Source organism: Sorex fumeus, unplaced genomic scaffold (genome assembly GCF_029834395.1).
Source record: "Sorex fumeus unplaced genomic scaffold, SorFum_2.1 ptg000065l, whole genome shotgun sequence".
Taxonomy (NCBI): Eukaryota; Metazoa; Chordata; class Mammalia; order Eulipotyphla; family Soricidae; genus Sorex; species Sorex fumeus.
In genome coordinates, this window is record NW_026606122.1 from 4,581,906 (window position 1) to 4,603,464 (window position 21,559).

The 21,559-nt window shown below is 51.1% G+C and overlaps 3 protein-coding genes across 5 annotated transcripts; 2 read left to right on the top strand and 1 right to left on the bottom strand.

Moving 5' to 3' along the window:
- Positions 1 to 492: 492 nt before the first annotated feature.
- Positions 493 to 10,187, top strand: SLC35A2 (solute carrier family 35 member A2). Of its 2 annotated transcripts, XM_056128640.1 has the most exons (5): positions 493 to 607; positions 2,011 to 2,193; positions 6,418 to 6,569; positions 7,813 to 8,555; positions 9,838 to 10,187. In XM_056128640.1, the coding sequence occupies exons 1-5, from the start codon at positions 517 to 519 to the stop codon at positions 9,863 to 9,865; spliced, it is 1,197 nt and encodes a 398-aa protein (XP_055984615.1). In that variant the 5' UTR covers positions 493 to 516; the 3' UTR covers positions 9,866 to 10,187. The 2 variants fall into 2 exon arrangements, with proteins under 2 accessions (XP_055984615.1, XP_055984616.1); XM_056128641.1 differs by lacking the exon at positions 9,838 to 10,187 and having other exon boundaries at positions 8,403 to 9,101.
- A 25-nt stretch (positions 10,188 to 10,212) lies between these two features.
- Positions 10,213 to 15,403, bottom strand: PQBP1 (polyglutamine binding protein 1). Of its 2 annotated transcripts, XM_056128643.1 has the most exons (8): positions 15,291 to 15,403; positions 14,811 to 14,901; positions 11,613 to 11,724; positions 11,289 to 11,401; positions 11,124 to 11,154; positions 10,819 to 11,081; positions 10,557 to 10,617; positions 10,213 to 10,445 (listed from the first exon to the last, which is right to left on the bottom strand). In XM_056128643.1, exons 2-8 carry the CDS (start codon positions 14,875 to 14,877, stop codon positions 10,289 to 10,291), a joined length of 804 nt encoding a protein of 267 aa, XP_055984618.1. In that variant the 5' UTR covers positions 14,878 to 14,901; positions 15,291 to 15,403; the 3' UTR covers positions 10,213 to 10,288. The 2 variants fall into 2 exon arrangements, with proteins under 2 accessions (XP_055984618.1, XP_055984617.1); XM_056128642.1 differs by having other exon boundaries at positions 10,819 to 11,154.
- A 170-nt stretch (positions 15,404 to 15,573) lies between these two features.
- On the top strand, positions 15,574 to 20,529 carry TIMM17B (translocase of inner mitochondrial membrane 17B). The gene is made up of 6 exons (XM_056128630.1): positions 15,574 to 15,644; positions 17,491 to 17,590; positions 19,008 to 19,071; positions 19,780 to 19,908; positions 19,991 to 20,101; positions 20,181 to 20,529. The coding sequence occupies exons 1-6, from the start codon at positions 15,619 to 15,621 to the stop codon at positions 20,261 to 20,263; spliced, it is 513 nt and encodes a 170-aa protein (XP_055984605.1). The 5' UTR covers positions 15,574 to 15,618; the 3' UTR covers positions 20,264 to 20,529.
- Positions 20,530 to 21,559: the final 1,030 nt, after the last annotated feature.

Below are 21,559 nucleotides of genomic sequence, written 5' to 3' on the forward strand. Positions count from 1 at the left end.
TAACCTGTAGGGGCGGCCAGGGGATGGGGTTGGGCGGAGGAGGGAGCCTCCCAGCTCAAGACTTCTGTGGAAAAGCAAGTCCTAAGAGATGGCTCAAGGAGTGCCTGCTAATCACGCGGGAAACTCGGTTTCTATCCCCAATACTGCATGGTTCCTTGCGCACTGCCAGGAGCAGCACTGAGAACACTGAGCTGGAGGTTCCTGAGCATCGTAGTGTATGGACCTTTCGCAAAATCTAAGCTTAGAGCCAGCCGGAAAGGATAAAATTAAAGCAAATGAAATGCGGATAGCCGACTAAGACCGGGGAATGAAAGGCTCCGGGGGCTTCTAGTGGTGGAAGCGGGTCGGTGAAGCGTGGCCAAGGCTTGGGAGAAGGCCGGCGCTGTCCAATCAGCATCTTCCGGAGCTGATGGGGAACGCCCCCGCCGGTCCCGCCCACCTCGGGAACGGAAGCGGAAATGACGACCACGGAAGTGGCCTGCTGTTGCCGAGGGGACGGGCCCGGCAGATGCCAACATGGCAGCGGTTGGGTCTGGTGGTTCCTCGGCGGCGACTGGTCCTGGGGCGGTAACCACTGGGACCTTGGAACCCGGGACCGCCAGTGCGGGTGAGACAGACTTGTGGGGAAGTGCGGGGGTCGCGAGCGCTACGGGGTCAGGACGGTTCCTCTGGAACGAGGGGGAGCATCCGGTAGGGACCTGCTGTTTGCTTGTGTGTGTATGTGTGTGTGGCGGTGGTGGGAAGTGAGGTGTGTGGTGGAGAGTGTGTAGGAGGGTGGAACCCGCCATTGTGTATATGTGGGGGGAACGGGAAGGCAACCATTCTGAGGGGGGAGGCCCCCTGTGCATATAGCATATAGAAAGTGGAGCCCTTTCTAGAGGGAAAGGCGGCTCTTTCCTTTCGGAGGGGTTCAGAGCATTCAGGGGGTGTGTGTCAGCTTGGTCTTTCCTTCCAGAAGCGAGAGGTTTATCTGAGGGGTGGTGGTTTCTTAGACGAAGGGGCTGTTGTATTTGTATGACTTAACAGAGAACCCATTTTGAACACGAGAGTGTTCATTAGAGGTGAGAAGACTTTTCTGGGGGGCCCTCATGGAGGCAGGGTTCATTGTAGAGGGGAGGAGAGGGACCCGTCGTGGGTGGAGATAAAAGCATTTTGAGGGTATGGGGAGACTGTAGAACAAAGAATAATGCCTTGGCTGACGACAGGGGATAGAGGGAAGTGTTGGGGGCTGAGTGAACCATGTGGTACACAGAGAGGGCCTTCTTTTCCTCTTGGAGGGATCCAGCTCATACCCAGTGAAGTAACCATTCATTATATGGGGTCTGATCCTTGTACCAGTAGGGGAATAATTTCTTTTCCATATGGGACCATACTGGCTTTGGAGGAGGCCTGCACCATAGGAAGGAAGGGTTAGTAGGACCATTCTCAGAGAAAGGAGGTGACTTACTTGCTGTTGGATTCATTAATGGGGTGGCCATGCCTTAACCCAAGAGAGGGAATCAGGTTGTCCCGGAGAAAAGTCCTACTGAGTTAAACAGCGTCGGTTCCTACAAATCTGCCCCGTGCTCCTCTGTGCACTGGGGATACTTATTACTTATTATATTTCCTTTGGAGCTCAGAGTGAGACAGGGGTCTCTTGAGGTGACCCATATAAACCCCACTCTGCCAAGCAACAGGCTGGCAGTAAGCATTCCATAAACATGTTGAATGAAGTTGGTTTTCTGTCCAGAAGAGAGCTGCCTCCAGGGAAAAGGAATGAGGCCACAAGGCCAGCCCCAAGCCATTTCCTGATAACTCTGGAGGATTCTAGGTATGGCTGGGAGGGGTGGGGCCCCACTTCTTTCTTTCCTTCTCCTGCAAAGTGGTGGGGGAAGGCGGCCAAAGGGAGGAAGTAGCAGCAGCTGGTAAGATCCGGGTTGAGAAAGAAGAGGTGGAGGGTGGTTAGTGGGTGTGGCTGTGCCCAGCTGCTTCTGACCACTTCTTTCCTTTGTTCTTTCCATTCCCTGACAGCTCACCGGCGCCTCAAATACATCTCCCTAGCTGTGCTGGTGGTCCAGAATGCCTCCCTCATTCTCAGCATCCGCTACGCCCGTACGCTGCCTGGGGACCCCTTCTTTGCCACCACTGCTGTGGTCATGGCCGAAGTGCTCAAAGGTCTCACCTGCCTGCTGCTGCTCTTTGCACAGAAGAGGGGTACGAGTCAGGGAGGGAGGCTGTACTGGGGTCAGTGGGTGGGACAGGTGTATGTGTGTGTGTGTGTGTGTGTGTGTGTGTGTGTGTGTGTTTGTAAGCATGCACATGCATGCTCATGCACATACTGCTGGCCCACACGCGGTTATTTTGCCAGGAGAGTATCTAGTCTGCACCTCCACTTTTAGACCCTCTTAGCCCCAAGAACTTGCCAGCTATGAACTCCAGTGTTGAGACTCCCTTGAGGTAGTCAGGGCTTTCCTTTAACTTTTCATTAAGGAGAATTTAAAAGGTAGACAAACATCGGAAGACACTATAAAAAGACTACCCACATACTACCACATTCTACTCACATACCCACTACTCCTACCCACATACCCATTACCGAGATCCAACAATTATCAGCTCATGATTGCTCTGACCTTAAGTAGTCCTAGTCATTCTCCATGCACAATTCCAGCTGTGTCTGCCTCTCTCCTCTTCCCACTCCCCAGATTTTATTGAAGTATGACCCATGTAAAGAGAGGGTGATTTGAAACAAATCCCCCTTATTATACAAGTATTTTGATTTAAAAAAATAACCCAGATCTAAACAATAATACTTCAAAGTTATTTTGGAATGAATCATTTCATAAGATAATAAAGTCATATAATGCTGTCCTAAATGTCAGCTCAAGTTTTGAAGACTTTGTTGGACTCAGGACTTGGAGACGTGGCTCCTCTGAGAGTGCATGTCTTACAAAGGACGTCTTGGGTTGGGGGTTGGCAGCCTTAAGAGAAACAGTCAGAACTTGGTTGGTGTGAGGTGAGTGTTGTGAAAATAAGAAGGCATTTTGTGAGGTCTTTTCACCCTGAGATTCCTCTCCAGCTCTTTCCCCACTCAGTAAAAGAAAAATTGGGCCATGAATTTATAGATTTTAGGCAGCCTACCATCCTGAGCTATCATTTAGCACCTCTCCTTTGATATTTATCTCCAAGTTATATTTGTCTACTGATTTAAGTGCCTCTTTGCAATCTGGCCTTCTTTAAAGAGGAGCCTTCTGTTTTTATAAATTTCTGGGCCACACCGGTGATGCTCAGGGGTTACTACTTGCGGTGTTTGAGGAACCATATGGGTTACCAGTGACTGAACCTCAGTAAGCCATGTTCAAGGCAAACACCCTCCCACTGTGCTATTGCTCCAGCCCTAAAGAGGTGCCTTCTATAAAATGTTTGCCATTCCTTTCTTGGTAAAAGCCTTGCATCGGCAAAGGAGATGTATTTGTTCATTAATGGTTCTGCCTCAGTATAAACTGTATAGAAAACAGAATTTGTTGGGGTTGGGGGGAATTCAGGCCATACCTGGAATGGCTCTGGGACTATTCGTGGCTCTCTGCTCAGTAGTGACCCCTGTTGGTGCTCAGAGGAACCAAATGTGCTAGGGATTCCAACTAGGATTAGCGGCCTACAAAGCAAGCACCTTAACTCCTGTATTTCTGGCCGCACAGAAAACATTTTGAACCCACTTTTGAGCTGCAGGGTGCTGAGAGACAGCAGTGTAAGCACCAACATCTCTCTGCATGCCTGGTTTTGACAGTCAAACAGTGAACACAAACCCTGGCATGTCAGGAGTGGAGAGCTGTGGAGGTGGAGATCACGATCACGATCATCCTGTTGTTGTCGATTTCCTCGAGCAGGCACCAGTAACGTCTCCTTCCTAGCCCTGAGATTTTAAAAGAGCCATTTCAATGCTCTTTCAGGATTAGGAGAATGAGACCCATCATTGTTATTGGTATTTGGCATATTGAATACGACACAGGAAGTTTGCCAGACTCTGCCGTGCGGGCAGGATACTTTTGGTAGCCTGCCAGGTTCTCCAAAGGAAAATAAGATAATAAGATGTCGCGGCTGCGCACTTCCGGGAGCTGAGTTTTATAGTCTTTGTGTCTTGGCCGCTGATGGGATCAACCTGGCGCTGGCAGCAGCTGGTGGGTGTGACGCCTACCTACTGGAAGAGGGAGGGTCTAGGTGGAGAAGGCCCAATCCCAATCTGAGTAGGCTTGGAGATCTCAGCCTCGGGACCCGCATGCCTGGGTTCCTCTGCCAGTTCTTTCATGCATGAGGCCCGTGGAGAGTGGTCCCAGCATGGCTGTGGCTGGCTCCGGAGGTCTTCAGCTGCTGGGGCTCTGCTCAGGGCGAGGGGGGGTGGAGAGAAACTCAATCCTCCCCCCTCCAAGGGGCCCCGGTGAGGACAGCCAGGCGCGCGGGCAGGAGACTGCGCTGTTCTCCTCCGGGAGCTGGGTTTTATAGTCTCTGCGTCTTGGCCGTTGATGGGACCAACTTGGCGCTGGCGGCAGCTGGTGGGTGTGACGCCTACCTACTGGAAGATGGAGGGTCTAGGTGGAGAAGGCCCAGTCCCAATCCAAAGGGCATAAATCCTCAGGGCTGAGGCTTTATTTATTTATTTATTTAAAATTTTTATTAGTGAAACACCATGAGGTACTGTTGTAGACTTACAAATTTTTGTGCTTGGGTTTCAATTATACAATGATCAAGTACCCATCCTTCCACCAGTGCCCATTTTCCATCACCACGGATCCCAGTATCCCTTCCACCCTCCATTCCCCCCCCCCCCCCCCGTCCCACCCTTCCTCTGGCAGGGCATTCCCTTTTGTTCTCTCTCTCTTTTTGGGTGCTGTGGTTTGTAAAAGGGGCATTGAGTGGCAATCATGTTCGGTCTATAGTCTACTTTCAGCATGCATCTTTCATCGTTGGAGGACCCTCCCAACACCCTTTATTTGGTGCTCCCTTCTCTATCTGAGCTGTGAGGCTTTGTTTTTTATTTTTGTTTTTGAGCCATGTCTGGCTGTGCTCAGGGCTTCTGCTTGGCTCCGTACTCAGATCACTCCTGGAGGGGCGTAGGAGACCATATGAGGGTGCTATGAATTAACATCCATGTTGGTTACATACAAGGTAAGCACCCTATCCACTGTACAATCTTATCACTCCAGTCCCCAAGACTGAGGCTTTACATAGGGAGAAATGAATAGTTATAGGCAGGAGTCCCAAGCCTTCCCCCTCTTAATCTACAGTTTCAAATCCTCCCTTACTCCCACTTTTTTCTTTCTCTGAATAAACTTGGTGGTACAAACAAGTGCCGCCCTTCCGTTAGGTCATTGTATATTCATTTTCACATTGCTTATTTTTTCCTGTTTGGAACACAAGTCACAATGAACACCAGAATGTGCCTGGGTACGGTGCGCCAGTTGTGTGGTGAAGTGTTTGGTACTTTCTTTGGTTTGTTTTGGGGCTACACTGGGCAGTCTTGGGGCTTACTCCTGACACTGCTCAGGGATTACTCCTAGCAGGCTTGGGGGACCTTATAAGGCGGTGGGGATCAAACCCAGGTTGGCTGTGTGCAAGGCAAGCGTCTTTTCCTCTGGACTCTCTGGCCATGAATGTGTTGTATTTATACAACATACACAATTTATATGTGTAGTTGATACCTGAACAACTAGGATGTCCAAAGCTCTGCTCCCGGGGCACTTGGATAAGGGATTTGAGATGGGTGACTACTTCGGGAATAAATGCAGTCAAGGGCAAGCATGGGCTCTTGTGACCAAACATTGAGCTGTCTTGCCCAGTCCTTGCAGAGTGATGGTGGTGGGGATTTTCTCTGAGGATGACCCTGCAAGGCACAGGGGTGAGCTTTACATTGGTCTTGCTCAAACCTAGTTTGATTGCTAGCATCACATGGTGCCCTGAACCACTGCTGGGAGCAGCAATCCCCCAAGCACAGCCCCCATGTTCCACCAGGTATGGCCTAAGAACGACAAACAAGATGAATAAAAATCATCTGATGATCAAACACAGTGGTTGGGTGATTTTTTGTTTTGGTGTTTGGACCACACCCGGTAGTGCTCAAGGCTGACTCCTGGCTCTGTGCTCAGGGGTCCTTATGTATGTGGTGCTGGGGGCTGACCTCTGGTGTTGGCCGTGGGCCAGGCAAATGCGTTAACCCATACTCTCTCTGGCCCTTGGCTGATTTTGTACCCTTACAGCAAATATCCACCATGTCTACAGAGATGGAACTGTACTTTAGGGAAACAGCACAGACCTCATTCTTTAGGTCTCCAAGTCAGAATGTTTGGGAGACACAGACCCAGGCCCTTTCCTGTCCACAGAAGACCCCCACCCCCCAAACATTTCAGAAGCCAGTGCTACAAAGGGCTCTCTTCCCCTACCTAGGTAATGTGAAGCATCTGGTTCTCTTCCTCCACGAGGCTGTCCTGGTGCAGTATGTGGACACCCTCAAGCTTGCAGTGCCCTCTCTCATCTACACCTTGCAGAATAACCTCCAGTATGTGGCCATCTCCAATCTGCCAGCTGCCACTTTCCAGGTGAGCCTCAAGCCCAGCAAAGGAACTGGCTGGGGTGGAGGATAGGGGATATTGGGGTGGGGGTGGGCAGGAGCAGCCTTGGAGCTCACTTAATCTGAGTTTGTGAATTGGAAGTGGAATAGGCCTGGGAAGCTGGGGGCACTTGAAGGCATAATAGCTGCTCTGAGACCTTGGCAGTAGAAAAGTTTGAGGCTGTTTGCAGGCAAGTAGCCTGGGGAAAATGGGTTCAGGAACCTGGACCGAGGAACCATGGAGATGGGTGAAAGACTGGATTGCATGTGTAGTCCACGGGGAACCCACATGGTCCCCCAAGCAATGCTAGGGGTAACCTTTGAGCTCTGATGAAGCTGGGAGGCCCCAAAACAAAACAAAACACGAGCCAAACAGGACTGGAGAGATAGTATAGTGAGTAGGGTGTTTTCCTTGCACATGGCCAAGCTAGGTTTGATCCCCAGTATCCCATATGGTCCCCAGAGCACCGCCAGCAGTAATTCCTGAGTTCAGAGCCAAGGAATAATTCCGAGCATTGCTGGGTATGGCCAAAAAAAGTAAAAATAAATGGAGATTAACCCCCCTCCCAAAAAAAACCCAAAAACAACCAAACACAAAATCCAAGTAAACTTGGGTTGAGGCTGTGGTACCTAGGTTCAATTCTCAGCTCTCCTGCTTCCCAGCTGTGTGATACTGGGCAAGTCATTCAGTGTTTCTCTGCCTTACTTTTCCCATTCTTACCTTGAATTTTACAATAGCACCCCCTATGAAGTACTGAGGCCCATGCCTGACACGTAGTAAGGCATTCTTTAGGCACTCCTGCCTCACAGATTCTACTGCTTTTTTTTCTGGTTGGGGGCACAGTGGGTGTGCACTGGGATCATTCCCAGTAGACTGTGGAACCTAGGGGGTGCTCCGCCATACTCCGTCCCATCTCTCTGGCCCTTTGATTCCCCCGAGCTCTTGAGCATCAATGGTCAGTGGAAGGCTGGGATCCTTTTTGTTTGTTTTGAGCCATAACCGGTGGTGCTCAGGTCTTCCTCTTGGCTCTGCTCTCAGGGATCAGGCTTAGTGGGCTCAGGTGACCATACAGGGTGCCGGGTATCAAACCCAGGTCAACTGTGTGCAAGGCAAGCACCCTACCTGTTGTACTATTTGCTCTGACCCCCGGGGGAATGGCTGTTTATACCCACCAGGGCCTGGGGTGTCTCCCATGTCCTGTGGGCCTGCCCTCAGTGTCTGCTGCCCCCAGGTTACGTACCAGCTGAAGATCCTGACCACAGCGCTGTTCTCTGTGCTCATGCTGAACCGCGGCCTTTCCCGATTGCAGTGGGCCTCCCTGCTGCTGCTATTCACCGGTGTTGCCATTGTGCAGGCTCAGCAGGCCGGAGGTGGGGGCCCACGGCCCCTGGACCAGAACCCTGGGGTGGGCCTAGCAGCCGTCGTGGCCTCCTGCCTCTCATCTGGCTTTGCGGGTGTATACTTCGAGAAGATCCTCAAGGGCAGCTCAGGTTCTGTGTGGCTGCGCAACCTGCAGCTGGGCCTCTTCGGCACGGCCCTGGGCCTGGTGGGGCTCTGGTGGGTCGAGGGGGCAGCCGTGGCCCGCCATGGCTTCTTCTTTGGCTACACACCTGCTGTATGGGGCGTGGTGTTCAACCAGGCCTTTGGTGGCCTACTGGTAGCTGTTGTGGTCAAGTACGCTGACAACATCCTCAAGGGCTTCGCCACCTCCCTGTCCATTGTGCTGTCCACTGTTGCCTCCGTCCGCCTCTTTGGCTTCCATGTGGACCCACTGTTTGCCCTGGGTGCCGGGCTTGTCATCGGGGCCGTCTACCTCTACAGCCTTCCCCGAGGTGCAGCCAAAGCCATAGCTTCCGCTTCCGCCTCCGTCTCGGCCAGCGCCGGGCCCTGCACTCACCAGCAGCCTCCAGGGCAGCCACCGCCACCACCAGCTTCCTACCGCGGAGACCTCAGCATGGAGCCCCTCCTGCCCAAGTCAGTGCTGGTGAAGTGAGGGCTGGAGGCAGTGGGGGGACACTGGGTGGGGGACTGGGTGGAGGGTATGGGCAGTGGCAGTTGCCAAGTCACTACCGAGGAGCCTGTCTCTCTGCACTGGGCAGACTCTTCTTCCACGGCCATGGAAGGTGGGCATCAGGCGAACCCTTCCTCAGGTTGTAAGCTGGCCACTTCTGCCCTCATATCACCCCTTTGGGGACAATCAAGGCCTTTTATTTTTTGTCCCACTCAGCCAGCAGTGTCCCGTCTCAGGCCAGGGAGCGTCCCTCCCAGCAAACCCTTCCCACTGGTCAGGACACAGATGCTCCAGCTTTCTGATTACAACTAAGGCCTACCTGTGGGTCCAGCTGCCCAGAGCCAGAGGCCTTCTTCGCCCTCACTACCACACTGCATCAGGGTTAGTCGCCCAGGTCTTTCTGTGGTGTTCTGGGTGCCTTCCCTTAACATGGAGGCTCCTTGAAAACAGGCCTCTTGCCAGCACCCAGGGAGATTAGGGGCCAGAGCTGAGAATTTTGGCATCTGCCAATTTCAGGGGGTGGGGAGGGGTGGCTAGGGGAGGGTGCCATGGCGGCCCTTTGTCTTTCCATGGTTAGGGGCTTTGTGGTGTGATCAGGTAATTCACAATCCAGGGTGTGGGCAAAGCAAGGAGGGGAGATGGTTAAAGCAAATGCGCCATTGACTCTAAGGACACAGTAAGCAGCCAGGTGCAGGGGGGATTTTCAGAGCCATCCTGAGGAAAATAAATGCTGCCAACCACATCTGTGCTACCCTAATGGCTGCTGGAGTCACCCTCATTCATGGGAGGGTGTCTTAAAATGACTGACATGTGGAACCTACCCTTTGCAGTCCCCAAAGCTTATTAACCCCTTAACTGTCTCCCAGGGGCGCGTATGTGTGTACGTGTGCGCGTGTGTTTGTGTGCGTGTGTGCGTGCACTTGGGAGATACCTGGGCTGTCTTTGCTATCTGTACATAGGGCCATTGGATCTTTATTTTTGATTAATTTGTTCTGATTCTTTTTTGGGGGTGGGGCGTTGTTTTTCTAAAGAACTGTAATGAACAAATGTCAGGATACCCAATGCCAAATAAAGATGTTGTATTTATTTAGTCCACGTGTAGCTTTCTGACCCTCTCTGCATGGGCTGTGACTACTAACTCTAGAACTACCAGCTTCCTTCCCATTGCCCTCGCTTGCTCAGGGTGCACACCTGCCAGCCCGCCCCAGCTCTGTTGTTTTTCTTTCCTCCCCACCCCTACCACAGGTTGCTCACCAAGGTGAAGGGTTCGTAGCTGCTGGGATCGACGACACTGGTCTCCGTTCTCCCTTCTCGCCCAGGCCCAGCCACAATCCAACTCTGATCAGTATTAGGGGTGGGAGAAGGTAGTCACTGACCCACCCTCCCCACCCTCCCCCCATTCCCTCCCAGAGGGTTGACCTATGACCAAACTCGGTCTGGGAATGAAGGCATGGATAGGACTCACCTCAGCCTTCAGTTCCTGCTGTCCCCATGTCCCGTGCCACCCCACACATTATTTCTTAGGTCTTTTTTGGCAAATAAAATGTCTTTTGCGTCTGGCTGATTTGGGATGGGAAACCTCCAAAGCTGGAAGGAAGAAAGCACTCCAGCCCTTTGGAACATGGTCCACCAGTATGCTTTTTTATTAAAAGCCCACCCAGAGTAAGAGATGGCTGAGTGGGCAGTGGAGAAAGACTCAGTCCTGCTGCTTGGTGCGGGAAGCCTCAGCATTGGCCCGTAGCACAGCCCCTGGGGATGGGTAGGGGCGCTGCTGGAAGAGGGGTCCCGCTGCAGTCGTGTCGGCGCCTGTCTTGGCCTCATTCCTCTTGGGCAGTCCCGTTGACCAGGTGCCCCTGGGAGTGGAGGGGATAAAAGGTCAGGGTGGAAGCAGGCAACTGAGCTGATGAGGGGGGAGGAAGATAAGAGGAATGGGAGGGTGGTGAGTAGGAAGAGCTGTCACTTACCGGGGTGCATCTGAGTATGAGCTGGGATCCATTGGGTCTAACTCTTCATCCTTCCGGCTTGCTACAGGAGAAAATTGTACAGTGAGGTCTTCGATGGAGGTACAAAGAACCCTTTCTCACCATGACCCCTCCTATGCCAGGAAGGCATGGATCTGCAGCACCCCTAGCCCTCCTGAATGTATGTGCTTTCAGGACCTGAAGGCTTCTTTCCCTGCAACCCCCAACCCTCTCTTGCGCACCCTCTCACCCTGAATCTGCTTACCCTTTTTGCTCTTGGGGTAAGGAGCTAGCTCTTCCCGCCGATGGTGGCGCCGTTCCTTGCCCTCATCCCGCTCTGACTTGTCATGGGTGCGCTCTCGTTCGCGCTCACGTTCGCGCTCACGTGGCTCCCGCTCTCTCTCACGGTCTCGCTCTCTCTCACGGTCTCGCTCCCTCTCGCGTTCCCCTTTGTCATAGCCCCGCTCTCGCTCTCGCTCGGCCTTCTCGTGGCCCCGCTCAGCCTTCTCGTGGCCCCGCTCTGCTTTCTCGTGGCTCCGCTCCATCTTCTCATGGCCCCGCTCTGACTTGTCGTGGCTCCGCTCTGACTTCTCTTCCACATCTGTGGTACAGCAAAGTTCTGAAGTCACCTTCTCCTTCCCACCACCCAACCAGCAGCCTGGACCTTCAACCAGCTTCCCAGGCATGGGGCGGGCATGCATGCCTCACCTGTAGGAATTACATCTGCCAGCTTACCTGCATTATTGCTTCTAAGCTTCTTGGCAGATTTGGTAACAATGGAGTTGGGATCATGTGGGGAGAGCCAAGACACGAGGTCTGTGTCCACATTCCAGTAGTAAGGGAGCCCACTATGGAGCGTGAAAGGGAGGGAGGGAATATCAGTAGGCTGGTCTTCTCTCAATTTCGGTTTCCCCAGTCTCTTGAATGCATTGGTCCCATGTCTCAACCCAACACAGTGGTTCCCCTGTGTCCCCCATATACGCCACGAGCAAAGATATAACAGACAAAAAGGAATGGCAGAAATCAGCAGCCCTCCCCTCTCAGGTCCCCAAGGCTTACCAGGAAGGATCAAACACCTTGTACCAGCTTGGTGGCAGGCCCTCCAGTCGGGTGGCCTCATAGTCCACAGGATCATCATCATAGTCCTCAGCAATAATCTCTTCCTCTGGTTCTTGAGGAAGGGAGAGGAAGAAAGTGGTAAGGATGTGGGGGATTCTCAGGCTAAAGTCCAGGCCTAGAGGGACACTCATAACCACAGATACATGCGTGCCTGTGCTTGGTGAGTTTGCATTGTGTGCATGTGTATTTGTGCACATGAATAGGCTCTCGTGACAGCTTGCACCTGCTGTAACAAATAGCACATTCCCCATCAAAGCCCCTATCGGGCCAATGGGACAAAAAATTAGCTATATTTGTTCTGTTTCTGGATTCAGGGAGTATGCTACTACTTAAACTGATCTGGTTTGAATGTTGAGACAGGATTCACCAAAGACTACATCTAGAGAGTTCCTTATTTCAGAAAATGCACACCACCACACTATGCAAATCTGCTGGGATAAAATGCATGTCAACAGCAAGGTGTTTGGGATGGAGCAATAGTATAGCAGGTAGGGTGTTTGCCTTACATGCAGCTGACCCGGCTTTGATCTCCAGCACCCCATGACTCCCAGAGGAATGTTTCCCTGAGCCAGGAGTAAGCCCTAAGCAGTACAGGGCATTGTGGCCCCAAAACAACAAAAAAGTGTTTTTTCTGGGGGAAAGCACACTAGCAGTACTCAGGGCATACTCTTTTTTTGCTTTTTGGGTCACACACAGAGATGCTCAGGGGTTACTCCTGGCTCTACACCCAGGAATCATTCCTGGCAGTGCTGGGAGCCCATATGGGATGCCAGAGATTGAATCCGGGTCAGTCAAATGCAAGGTAAATGCTTTTTATATCCCTCAGGGCATATTCTTGCCTCTGTGCTAAGGGATCACTCCTGGAGGAGTTTGGGGGACTCTGGTGCCAGGGATCAAATCTGAGCCATGTACAAGGCAAACACACACCTTACCTTCTATAATATCCCTCTAGCTCAAGAGCAAGGGTTTTATTTGAGAATAGTCAAAGGGATTCTGCTCCCAAGTTTGTCAAATAGGGGTTTTCTGACTGGCCCACTGAATAGTTAAGAGTTTGGCAAGCAACGGATTTGGATAAAATCACTGCTCAGAATCCACTCATTTTTTTGAAGTTGGCAACAATTGTAGTTGAATATTGGTGCATTCAAATTTAAGGTGTACATTCTCCTTCAGTAAGCCTAGCACAAGTTTCAGCTGTGGCTGTAACAGTGAAATGTCTGTCAGCAAAAGCAAAGTGTCGTCACAGTAGGCCCCAAACAAAAGGCCAGTGATATCCTTGATATCCAGTGGTATTGTTAATAAGATAAAAACAAAAACAGTGCCAGAGTACATTTGCGTTACAAGCAGCCAACCTAGGTTCGATCCCTAGCATCCCATATGGTCCCCCAAACAGTTCCAGGAGTAATTCCTGAGTGCAAAGCCAGGACTATCCCCTGAGCATTGCTGGGTGTGGCCCCAAAACCAAATATCCAACAAACAAAAAGATAACAAAACATGGGTTGGAGCGATAGCACAATGGGTAGAACATGTGCCTTGAAGATGGCTGACCCAAGTTTGATCCCCAGCAGCACATATGATCCCCCAAGCCCCACCAGGAGTGATCTCTGAGCACAGAGCCAGGAGTAAGCCTTGAGCACTAACAGGTTTGGTTCCAAAACAAAAAATATTCATAAGCCTGTCAGTATAAGCATCTGGAGAGAAAGAACAGCAGGTAAGATGGTTGCCTAGGAAGTGGTTGACCAGGGTTCATCTCTAAACATTGCCAGGAGGGGATCCCTGAGCACCACTGGGGGTGGCCTCCCCAAAACCAACCACAAGCAACATGTTTAAAATATCAGTGCCTGTTGTCAGTATTACTAACCATAAGATCTTGGCCAGGCACATAGCTTCTAGTAGATATCACGTCAATAAGGTGAATTAGGGGCCAGAGTGATAGTACAGCAGGTAGGGCATTTGCTTTGCATGTGGCCAACCTGGGTTTAATCCCCAGCATTGCATACGGTCCCCCAAGCACTGCCAGGAGTAATTCCTGAGTGCAGAGCCAGGAGTAACCCCTAAGCATCACTGGGTGTGACCCAAAAAGAAATAAAATAAGGTGAAATACCTGGGACACTTTATTATCAACAAGTGTATAAGCACAGTAGGTCTAACAAATCAGTGCTCAGTATTTGATACAGTTAAGCATGTATATAACAGGGGCCATAGAGATTGCACAATGGGTATGTTCTTGCCTTGCACACAACCCAAATGGGTTCAATTCCAAGCATCCCGTATGGTCCCCTGAACACTTCCAGGAGAGATTCCTGAAGTGCAGAGCCAGGAGGAACACCTGAGCTCAACAGGGTATGTATCCTAAACCAAAAACAAACAATCCCCCCCCCAGAGGCCAGAACGATAGCACAATGGGGACAATGTTTCCCTTGCATGTGGCCAACCCTGGTTTAATCCCTGGCATCCCACATGGTCCACTGAGCACTGCCAGGAGTAACTGCTGAGCATCGCCAAGTGTGACCCAAAAAGACAAATAAAAAAAGAGAAAGAACCCTGTGGAGCTGTAGAGATAGTTCAGCAGGTTTGGTGATTGATTTGCATGCAGCAGACAGGGTTTGTTTCCTGGCATCCCATATGCCTCCCCAGTGCACTGCCAGGAGTAATTCCTGAGTGCAGAGTTAGGAGTAGCCACTGAGCATTGCCGGGTGTGACCCAAAAAGAAAAGAAAAAAAACCGTGAATGACACAACCACTTCAAACTGTACTTTTGATACCGATTAACGGGCGAACAATGAGACCCAGGTCTCTAGGAAAGTATCAACATCACGGCAGAGCTTTAAAAATGTTACCAGTATGGTACTAGTACTGAAAGGATAAACGTCCACCCCTTCACTTTACAATTTACTTTGTAATTCTTTGGAAACCTTAGCGAAAACTGCTACCCCCAAGACATTCACATCACCCTTCCCATGCCTCCCATGCCAGTGAACGTGGATCGAGAATTTATATCAGAATTGAAACACCGGCCACCCTTCCCTCCCCCTGGTGTGCAGTTGGTGCATGCTGGGCAACCAATGCCAGGTTCAACAACAAAGTGCTAGTAAGTCTGGAACATGGAGGGGGGCAGGCTCTCTCCTTTTAGTTCTCTTACCGGGCTCCAAATGTTTGAGAATGCCTCTCTTGGCCAAGCGGGTCTGCAGTGCTGCAGGCAGTGGCATGGCCGGGCGGCAAGACAGTCTAATCTAGATAGACAGATGGACATTCTTAACAATCAGTTTAGCTCCAAGGATTTGAATCTTTATTCTGTAATCAAGCACCGCCCCTCCAGCAAATACTCTTCTGAACTCAGCTATCCCACTCTGAAGCAACTGGAAAAATCTACATACTGAAATACACAGTCTCTCAGCAACCATCCCCTCCAGGCTAGTTGTTTCCCGCCCGGTTCTTATCGAGGCCTTAGGCTCCCACCACCGCGGAAGGACTTAAGAACGGCTTCCCCCCGCCTTACGAATGGGCTCGCCCAACACCCCCAGAAACGACTGCCCAGTGGAAGAAACCAAATCGCCGGTAAGGGGGGGAAAAGTACAGTTCCTCCTCTATCATCCCCCGCATACATACGCCTCCAAATTACCAATTCAGGCAGAGCAAGCACTAGAAGTATGTCACACCAGTTTCCTCCTTTTCTGGGCCGCTATGATCACCAGAAGGTCAGCTCTCTTCTCCAAAAGTACAAAAATGCACTTCTTTCCTCTAGAACCTTGTGGTAACTGGGCGACACTCAGGCTGCAGTTAAAAGATGACGCCAGCCTCGATATCCAATGAGAGTGTGTTATTGGCCTAACGTACAGCCAAATGGTCCAATCACTGGGCGGGATCTGATAGCCCGCCGGGCGCGCCGTGAACGTTTAGGGGCGTGGCACGTCTGGGGTTGGACTGACTACGCGGCCGGACGCGGCGCCATGGAGGAGTACGCTCGGGAGCCCTGGTACGGAGCTGGGTACAGGCTTCGGGACTGTTGCCACGGCACCACAGCCAGCAAGGGAGGCGGGCGGGGTAGGCACTGGCCACGCCACGTCCTAGTCGCAGGAGTGGCTCGAAACTTGCGTCGTCTTTCCCTTCCTCGCCACTTGGTTCCTGCCGCTCGGTTTCCTTAAGAGGAGCTAACGGATATGTATCAGAAGATGCGGTGTAGGATGGAACCACTCTATGTTTCCTTTGACGCTGTGTTTTCCGATTCCTCTTTGCTAATGATATAGTGAATGATACGGTGACTGGGGCCTTTACACGGGGATCGGGATGTTGCTAGGTGGAAACCCCCATGGTTCCCCGTGGTTTTACCCGGGACCCTTTAGCGAATAGGGTGGGAGGGGCTGGGCCTGGGTGAGTCTATTGTGGGCGGGAGGTGGTGCCGGTTTCCCACACCCTCCACCTCTACCTACCTCCGCCGATGGCGCTTGGTTCATCCCGATTGCACCTGGCATAGAGGGGAAAGAAGGCGGGACTTGATTGGCAGTTCGGCAGAAAAACGTGCGTCTCTACCTACTTAGCACTTTTCTTGGCAACGGACCTTAGTGTCAGGTAATTTCATCTTTGCTCGTAGTAAGGCAATTGACTGAGTGGCTTGTAAAGGGAGGGAGAAAGGACAGGACGAAGAGAATTGAATTCCCTTTGCTTTTTTTTTTTTTTTGGTAGAAATGCCCTAGTTCTTTTTATTTGAATTTTTTTCTTTGCTCTTTTACTTATTTTTTAAAACTATTTACAAAGTTATTCATCGTTGGATTTTAGACAGCGTTCCAGCACCATCCCACCATCAGTGTTCACAGGTTCCCTCCCCCCCCACTTCTATTACCTTTTTTAAGTTTTGTTGTTATAATCTGGATTTCATGATTTCAGTTTTGTTAACTCTGTGGTTTGGGTATTTATCCATACCATTCCTTTACATTACGAATATAACAATCCCCTTGACCCCTGCTCCCCCATTTCCCATTTGTCTTTCCTCACCCCCCCTTGATTTCATTTTGTTTTCTTTTTGTCCCACACCCAGCGATGCTCACGGTTTACTCCTGGCCCTGTGCTCAGGAATTATTCCAGGCAGTGCTCAGAGACCCATATGGGATGCTAGAGATTGAATCCCAGTTGACCCCCTGCAATGGAAATGACCTACCTGCTTTACTGTCTCTCTGACCCCTCCCACTTGATTTCTTAACTTCACTTTCCTCTTTCCTATACTGTGGGGCGAAGGGTGATGTGGGCACCCCTCCCCCTTTAAAACATTGCATTCCCTTGTCCAGTTATTCTAAATACCACAGATAAGTGAGATCATCCTATGTTTATCTTTCTTCTAGCTTAATTCATTTAACACGATATCTTCCATTTCCATCCATGTTGCTGCGAATTTCATGATTTCATTGTTCCTTACAACATAGGTGCTGGTTCATTCCAGCACCTCATGCAATCCCCCAAGCCCTGCCAAGAATGATGCCTGAACACAGAGCCCCCAAAGCCAAAACCAAAAAAAAAATCACGTTCTGTAAATGGTACCTCTTGATACCTCAATGAAAATGGACCAGAGCCATTTTCAGCAGGTACAGCAGGTAAGGCCTTTGCCTTGCACATGTCTGACCCGGGTTTGATCCCCAGCATTCTATATGGTCCCCTGAGCACTGCCAGAAGTAATTCCTGAGTGCAGAGCCCGGAGTAACCCCTGAGCATCGCCGGGTATGTCCCCAAAAAAGCAAAAGAAAAAACTAATTGTATTCTTCTCATGTGACCATGTGGTGCTTGAGGAGTGTTTCACTTAGCCTTCCTTTCCCTCCCACCCCTCTTTGCAGCCCCTGGCGAATTGTGGATGACTGTGGTGGCGCTTTCACTATGGGTGTCATTGGAGGTGGTGTCTTCCAGGCCATCAAGGGATTCCGAAATGCCCCTGTGGTGAGTCTTGCCCTTCTGGGGAGGGTGGGGAGATCCTGCCCCATTCACATGAGACTTCACTCAGAAAACTGCTTGAGACTTCTAGATCTGTGCAAGTGCTTGTTCTGTTGTCTCTTCACCTGCTGCCCATGTACCTGACCTGATTCCCAGATCTTGGGTTTGGGGAGAGCTCCAAGCATGACTGCTGTTCAAACAAGTGGTCATCAGCAAATCCCAGAAGAAGAGTGGGTGCAACTTTATAGAATTTTACCTAGAGGCAGAATTAGAAATCTGCTGCTGTTTTCTGTTTTTTTTGGGGGGGTGGATGGGCTGGGGGGGCTGTACCCAGCCACTTTCAGGGCCCTGGTGAGGCTAGGGGGATCAGATGCATGCCCAGTTAAGCTAGGATTGGCTGCCTGTAAGGCCAGAGCTGCACCGCTGCCCTGTCTCTCTGGTCCTTCAGATCAAAAATCTGAATAGAAGTGATTGGTTTAATTAGTTAATATTTAAGTGTGATTTTTTTTGCAGGGGTGTGTTTTTTTGGTTTTGGATTTTGCTCACACCTGGAGGTGCTAGAGGGACAGTTTGGTGTTGGAGATCAAACTTGGGTCTCCTGCATGCAAAGCATGAGGTTTGAAAATGGAGAAAATGCCTTTTGATTTTACATAATTCTATCTCTTTCAGGGCCTCCTACTTTGGGGACCTTTAAATGCCACCTCTTTTGTTTGGGTCTCTGTAATTGCTCTATCCTTACCCCACCCTTTAACTCTTTCCCATGTTCCTAGCAGTCCCTGGAGTTTCAACCACTGTGCCCCCACCTTAGAGGCCTTCCGTGACCCTCCCAGATCTCATTTGGTTTTCTGGGGGAGGGGACATACCAGACGGTGTTCGGTGCTTACTCCTGGCTCTGCACTTAGAGATCATACCTGGTGGTGCTCAGAGGAACCATATGAGGGGCTGAGGATCAAACCCAGGTTAGCCACGTGTAGGTAAATCACCCTACCCACTGTGCTATCTCACTGGCCTCCAGATCTTACTCCTCTTCCTCAGGAGTGCTCTTGGTACCTAAAATGCTCTTGTTTTTCTGCTCCCTTACTCTGAGTCTATCTGTTCAGCTGTAATGTGAACTTGGAGGGAGCAGGGCTCCAGCCTACCTTGTTCCTTGCTATATCCACACAGGTGCTCAGTGATCATGGAATGAATGAATGAATGAATGAATGATAGATAACGCAGCCTGACTCCGAGAAAACTCATGTGGAGGTGCTTCCTAGACCCCCTGGTTCTTGGTCCCTTTTTTATCACTACCTCTGGGATAGGTCCCTATAGGTTCCTCACCACTTCCTTTCCTTGAGAGGTGGAACCCCTGCTTGTCACTTGTCTCAATGGGCTTGAGCCAGCTGAACCCTACCCTTCTCCCACTTTCTTCACTTTCTCTCAGGGATTTCGCCACCGCCTGCGAGGTAGTCTCAATGCTGTGAGGATTCGAGCTCCCCAGATTGGAGGTGAGAGATTGAGGGAGACATGGGCTCTGAGGGGACCTGGTGATGGTTCCTTTGGGTCTAGATTGCTGGCTGGGAGTCCAGACTCCAGCCTCAGCTCTGCCTGGGGCTTTCTGGAGGCAGTGACACTTCCCAACAATTGGAGAGGGGTCTGAGGTTGAGCCCCAGGTGCCTATTTGTCACAAGGTGCTGATCTCTGACCTGCTGCCACTGGTGAGCACTATGTCACAAACACCTCCTTTGTTTCATAGTGGATATAATATTGCTTCCTAATTAATGGAGACACTGTACCTTCCAAGTATCTGCTTCTTTGCTCAGCCCTTGATTTTCCTCCCTTTCTGGTTTTTGGGACTACACCCGATGATCCTCAGAACTTCCTCCTAACTCTGCTCTTAGGCATTACTGTTGGCAGGGCTTGGGGGACCCTCTGAAGTGCCAGGGGTCGAATCTGGGTTGGCTGTGTGCAAGTACCTTACCCGCTGTACTATCTCTCCGACCCCTGTTCAGCACTTCAGTAATATTAGCAATTGGAAAATGGTAGCAGATAACACGCTATGCCTAGAACTGGTCCCGGCACACCATCAGGCAAACATTGGCACACACATAGCAAGCATTGATTGGCTTTTCCTAATGCAGAACTGTGGCTTTTCTGGATGTTTCCAGGAATCTTATTTCAACCTCATTCCTTCCGCGCCCCCCCCCCCCCCCCAGGGAGCTTTGCCGTGTGGGGTGGCCTGTTCTCCACCATTGACTGTGGCCTCGTGCGTGTGCGTGGCAAGGAGGACCCCTGGAACTCCATCACCAGCGGAGCACTGACTGGAGCCGTGCTAGCTGCCCGCAGTGAGTGGCCCTGTCCCTTCCTCTCCCTCCACCCCTGATACTGCCGACTCTCACCTCCCTTGCTCCCTGCCTTCTCCTTTAGGTGGCCCACTGGCCATGGTGGGCTCAGCCATGATGGGGGGCATCTTGTTGGCCCTGATCGAGGGGGTTGGCATCCTTCTCACTCGGTACACTGCCCAGCAGTTCCGCAATGGTGAGTCCTTTGTGGTGGCTGGTGAGGGTAGCATTCTCCGTTTCCTCCCTTTGTGCTTACCTGATTACTCTCTCTCCAGCTCCACCGTTCCTGGAGGACCCCAGCCAGCTGCCCCCCAAGGATGCGGCTCAAGGCTACCCGAACTACCAGCAGTATCACTAAGGAGGTAGCTGGCTGGCACCTCCACCATGGGAGCCCCGCTTCGGTCCCCTCCCCTGATCTACCTCGAAGGGAGGGCTGGCTCCTCGTTGGCCCTGGGGCCTGTTTTTACTTTGTCCCAGGGGGATGGGGCACCCCAGCTGCCCTGATAGATGACTTTTCTTCTGTCTTAGGGCACCCCAACCCCATACTTGTAACCAGCTCTCACCCCCAGCATCCCCTCTGTGTGGTGTGTCCTGATGAATATTTAAAACCAGTTCTGAAATGCCTTTTAAAGTAGACTTTTTATTCCCAGTTGGGGGAGCTGTATCCAGTGGCACTCAGGTCTCTCTTCCTTCTAGCCCTGAGTGCAGGGCTCAATCCTGGTGGTGTTTAGGGACCATATATAGTGCTGGGGATTGAACCCGTATTTCCATGTGTGTCCTCTTTGAGCCACCCATGCTAGCCTCTCGTATTTTTTACTTTTTAATTCTTTGGGGGCCACACCTGGTGATGCTCAGGCATTACTCTTGGGTCTGTGCTCAGGAATTGATCCTGGCGGTGCTCACGGGCACCATATGGCATGATAGGCTCAAACATGGATCGGCTACCTGCAAGGCAAGCACCCTTCCTGCTGTACTGTGACTCTGGTCTTGCTCACCTCTCCTTAAGGAAGGGCAGACATGCTTCATGGCCCCAGTAGCTCTGGGATTTGGAGTCAGTATGTAAGTGAGTTAGCAAGAAAGATAGAATTACAGTGTGCTGAGGGGCTGGGGTGATGACATAGAGTTCAGGGGCTCAGACCTTTCATACACAAGGACCCCAGTTCAAGTCCTGGCATATCATGGCATCCTGAGCATTGTCAATCATGACTCTGGAGGCTCCTGCGTGCACAGGGTGGGGCCCCGCTGGTTCCCTAGCTCTTCATCACTGGGCCTGAGCATCAAACCAGTACCAGGAGTGGTTTGTGGTTCCCTGAGCATTGCTTGGGAGCCCTCTTTATTTGTGTATAGGTATATGGAAGTGTGGAGAGGTCCACAAGCAGTGGGTTTAGGGAAGTAAGTGAGCCATTGAGGATCATGATGGGTTCTGGATCTTGTACCCTGAACCTTCAAGCCCTATTGCCAAAGTTTGAGAGTTTGACCTCACTTTGCCCTGTCTTTCTTTCTGTGTTGCTGACTTCTTTTTCTTACATGGCTTCCTCAGAGCTGCCCTGTGCCGGGGATTTGCTGGTGCTCTGCTTAGTGTTTTTACTTTATGATTTGTTTTATTTTGGGTCACACCTAGCAAGTGCTCAGGGCTTACTTCTGGCTCTATGCT

What these genes read in the sequence shown, in the direction of transcription:
- SLC35A2 (XM_056128640.1), top strand. Translation starts at nt 517, where the DNA reads ATGGCAGCGGTTGGGTCTGGTGGTTCCTCGGCGGCGACTGGTCCTGGG. An exon ending in ACCCGGGACCGCCAGTGCGG is followed by an intron (nt 608 to 2,010) that starts GTGAGACAGACT and finishes ATTCCCTGACAG; the next exon opens with CTCACCGGCGCCTCAAATAC. An exon ending in TGCCAGCTGCCACTTTCCAG is followed by an intron (nt 6,570 to 7,812) that starts GTGAGCCTCAAG and finishes TGCTGCCCCCAG; the next exon opens with GTTACGTACCAGCTGAAGAT.
- PQBP1 (XM_056128642.1), bottom strand. Translation starts at nt 14,877, where the DNA reads ATGCCACTGCCTGCAGCACTGCAGACCCGCTTGGCCAAGAGAGGCATT. An exon ending in AAGGTGTTTGATCCTTCCTG is followed by an intron (nt 11,402 to 11,612) that starts GTAAGCCTTGGG and finishes CACGCTCCATAG; the next exon opens with TGGGCTCCCTTACTACTGGA. An exon ending in TTACCCCAAGAGCAAAAAGG is followed by an intron (nt 10,618 to 10,818) that starts GTAAGCAGATTC and finishes TTTCTCCTGTAG; the next exon opens with CAAGCCGGAAGGATGAAGAG.
- TIMM17B (XM_056128630.1), top strand. Translation starts at nt 15,619, where the DNA reads ATGGAGGAGTACGCTCGGGAGCCCTG. An exon ending in GAGTACGCTCGGGAGCCCTG is followed by an intron (nt 15,645 to 17,490) that starts GTACGGAGCTGG and finishes CCCTCTTTGCAG; the next exon opens with CCCCTGGCGAATTGTGGATG. An exon ending in TCGAGCTCCCCAGATTGGAG is followed by an intron (nt 19,072 to 19,779) that starts GTGAGAGATTGA and finishes CCCCCCCCCCAG; the next exon opens with GGAGCTTTGCCGTGTGGGGT.